Source organism: Anneissia japonica, unplaced genomic scaffold (genome assembly GCF_011630105.1).
Source record: "Anneissia japonica isolate Jap-2015-1 unplaced genomic scaffold, ASM1163010v1 scaffold287917_len653891_cov171, whole genome shotgun sequence".
NCBI classification, from domain to species: domain Eukaryota; kingdom Metazoa; phylum Echinodermata; class Crinoidea; order Comatulida; family Comatulidae; genus Anneissia; species Anneissia japonica.
Window position 1 is genome coordinate 295980 of NW_022747660.1, and position 2321 is coordinate 298300.

Here is a 2321-nt window from a genome sequence, read left to right on the forward strand (position 1 = left end):
TCGTTTATTCGAACACTGTATTTACCTTTCTTTGATGATTTATATATGATTTAACAGTGTTAACGGCTACCTTGATTTATGTTATATGCACCTATTTGTTTCTAGCTGTACCTATTGTGTAATAGAGTGTATCTGGTGGTATTTGAATCTGTTAAACCATGAAGCCTCCGTGGTCTAGTGGTTACGACACTCGCCTTGACAGCGAGAGGTCGCAGGTTCGAGTCCCGCCAGAGGCATTTTATTACACAATTTCTTTATTCATTTATTTACAGGACTACATTCGTTGAGAGCTATGCTACACGGTGTATTTATTAAGTCCTTTATTTCGAACACTGTATTTACCTTTCTTTGATGATTTATATATGATTTAACAGTGTTAACGGCTACCTTGATTTATGTTATATACACCTATTTGTTTCTAGCCGTACCTACTGTGTAATAGAGTGTATCTGGTGATATTTGAATCTGTTCAACCATGAAGCCTCCGTGGTCTAGTGGTTATGACACTCGCCTTGACAGCGAGAGGTCACAGGTTCGAGTCCCGCCAGAGGCATTTTATTACACAATTTCTTTATTCATTTATTTACAGGACTACATTCGTTGAGAGCTATGCCTGTCTCTTATACACATCTAGATGTGTATAAGAGACAGATTAAGTTCAGTTAAAGTGTACTGTAATATATATATATATATATATATATACATATATAAATTTACTAATACAGCAGAGCTCCTATTAGGGGACAACTTCGAGGCTAAAAGTATGTGCGCTAATAGGGTTACTCTTATTTAGGGGACACTAACCAAAAAACATTATTAGAGGGTTTATGGCATGTTTACATACAACGATGTAATAAATTATTTATACTCTTATTTCAAAATTGACAAGATTGGTTTATACGAAGTAACATTTTGCAGTAGGCCTATAATATTGATTTTGACTCGAAGAAATAAGGGAGAAGAAAATTCTTGTTATTGCTTAAAAGGTGTCAAAATATAAAGTTAAATGAATGTATTTTTTCTACTATTGAGACTGCTAAAGTTGCTGTGATACAATAAAAGAAAATTTTCCCCTTGGTAGCGTTACTAACCATTAAGCACACTTCGTCCCTGTCCCCTTAATAGGGGCTGGCCGTATCTAAAACAAAAATATATTCTCTTTCGTTTCACGGAAAAGTGTCCCCTTAATAGTAGTGTCCCCCGAAATAGGGGTGTCCCGAAAGAGGGGTTCTACTGTACTAGTTTTCACTACAGATAAACAAAAAAGCCCATAAGAATACTTTTATTATTTAAACAAAATATGATTGACCAATGACAACATCTAACTCATTCACTCGAATCTTTCACTTACAGAATAGTGAAGGCTAGGAGCCGATTTATCAAGTATTTTCTTTTTAATGATGATTATCACGCTAATGAAGATCAATAAACCTCCAATTAAACTCAAACAAATTACCACCATAGTAACACCATCAATACCTGTAAGAAAATTACCTGTCAGTTATATTGGTGTGTTGAGTGCATCAAACAGGGTACAAAACAATGTTGCAAATATACAATGGGTAATGACATAAAGCAGTATACGTTGTAGTACCCATAGTGAGGTTAGTAGTGCTTCATAGTCCCAGGCCCGTAGCCAGGGGGGGTTTTTATGGTTCGGGCGAACCCCCCTTTTCTAGCGAACCCCTCTGTTTTCTAGCGAACCCCCTCGAATTTTTGAATGAGTCCAACCCGTTTTTAAATTGTAGCCTGCATTACAAGCCTATATTAATAGAATATGTCAGCTTCAGAAGTTCGGAGATTTAAATTAAAACGCAATTCCTTTACGATGGCACACATAAGGATGGCAAACATCGATAAAAACACGGCTGCCGTCTCAACTTTCACTGGCCTTTGGCTGAATGTTTATAAGAAATGTACCAACCGGTAACGAAACCGGTCGCCGTCTACCTAGAGTAAATGGTGCCACCAAACGAAGCTAAAGTTTTGCGACTAAATCCACCAAATGCAAATAAAGTTTTGCGACTTAATCACCTAAATGTGGATTGTGTGGTTAGTAAATTCCATAGCCTTACTGTCCATCGCGCACACTAAACTATGTGCTGATGGAGCATTTTGGGGAAATGGACTCTCCTTTTTTTCATCCCAAACAAAATATTATTAGTAAATCAACATAGTCCATCTCAGTCATCATAGCCAGTCTCAAAATTAGGCTAGGAAGTTTGTTTTAAACAGCAGACACGCTACAGAACGGAGTGCGTCAAAACGAGTGTTTGTTAATGTTTAGTGATAAAGAATCATGAAACGTTGTAGGCCTACTA

The 2321-nt window shown here is 36.9% G+C and overlaps 1 protein-coding gene across 2 annotated transcripts in view; it reads right to left on the reverse strand.

The window, feature by feature from the left end:
• Positions 1-2321, reverse strand: part of LOC117120544 (hyalin-like) — a 63352-nt gene that overhangs the window by 1619 nt on the left and 59412 nt on the right. For both annotated transcript variants that reach the window (XM_033265568.1, XM_033265567.1), the window contains one exon: positions 1352-1479. In XM_033265568.1, the coding sequence (XP_033121459.1) occupies positions 1352-1479 (128 nt within the window). The remainder of the gene's footprint in view (positions 1-1351; positions 1480-2321) is intronic.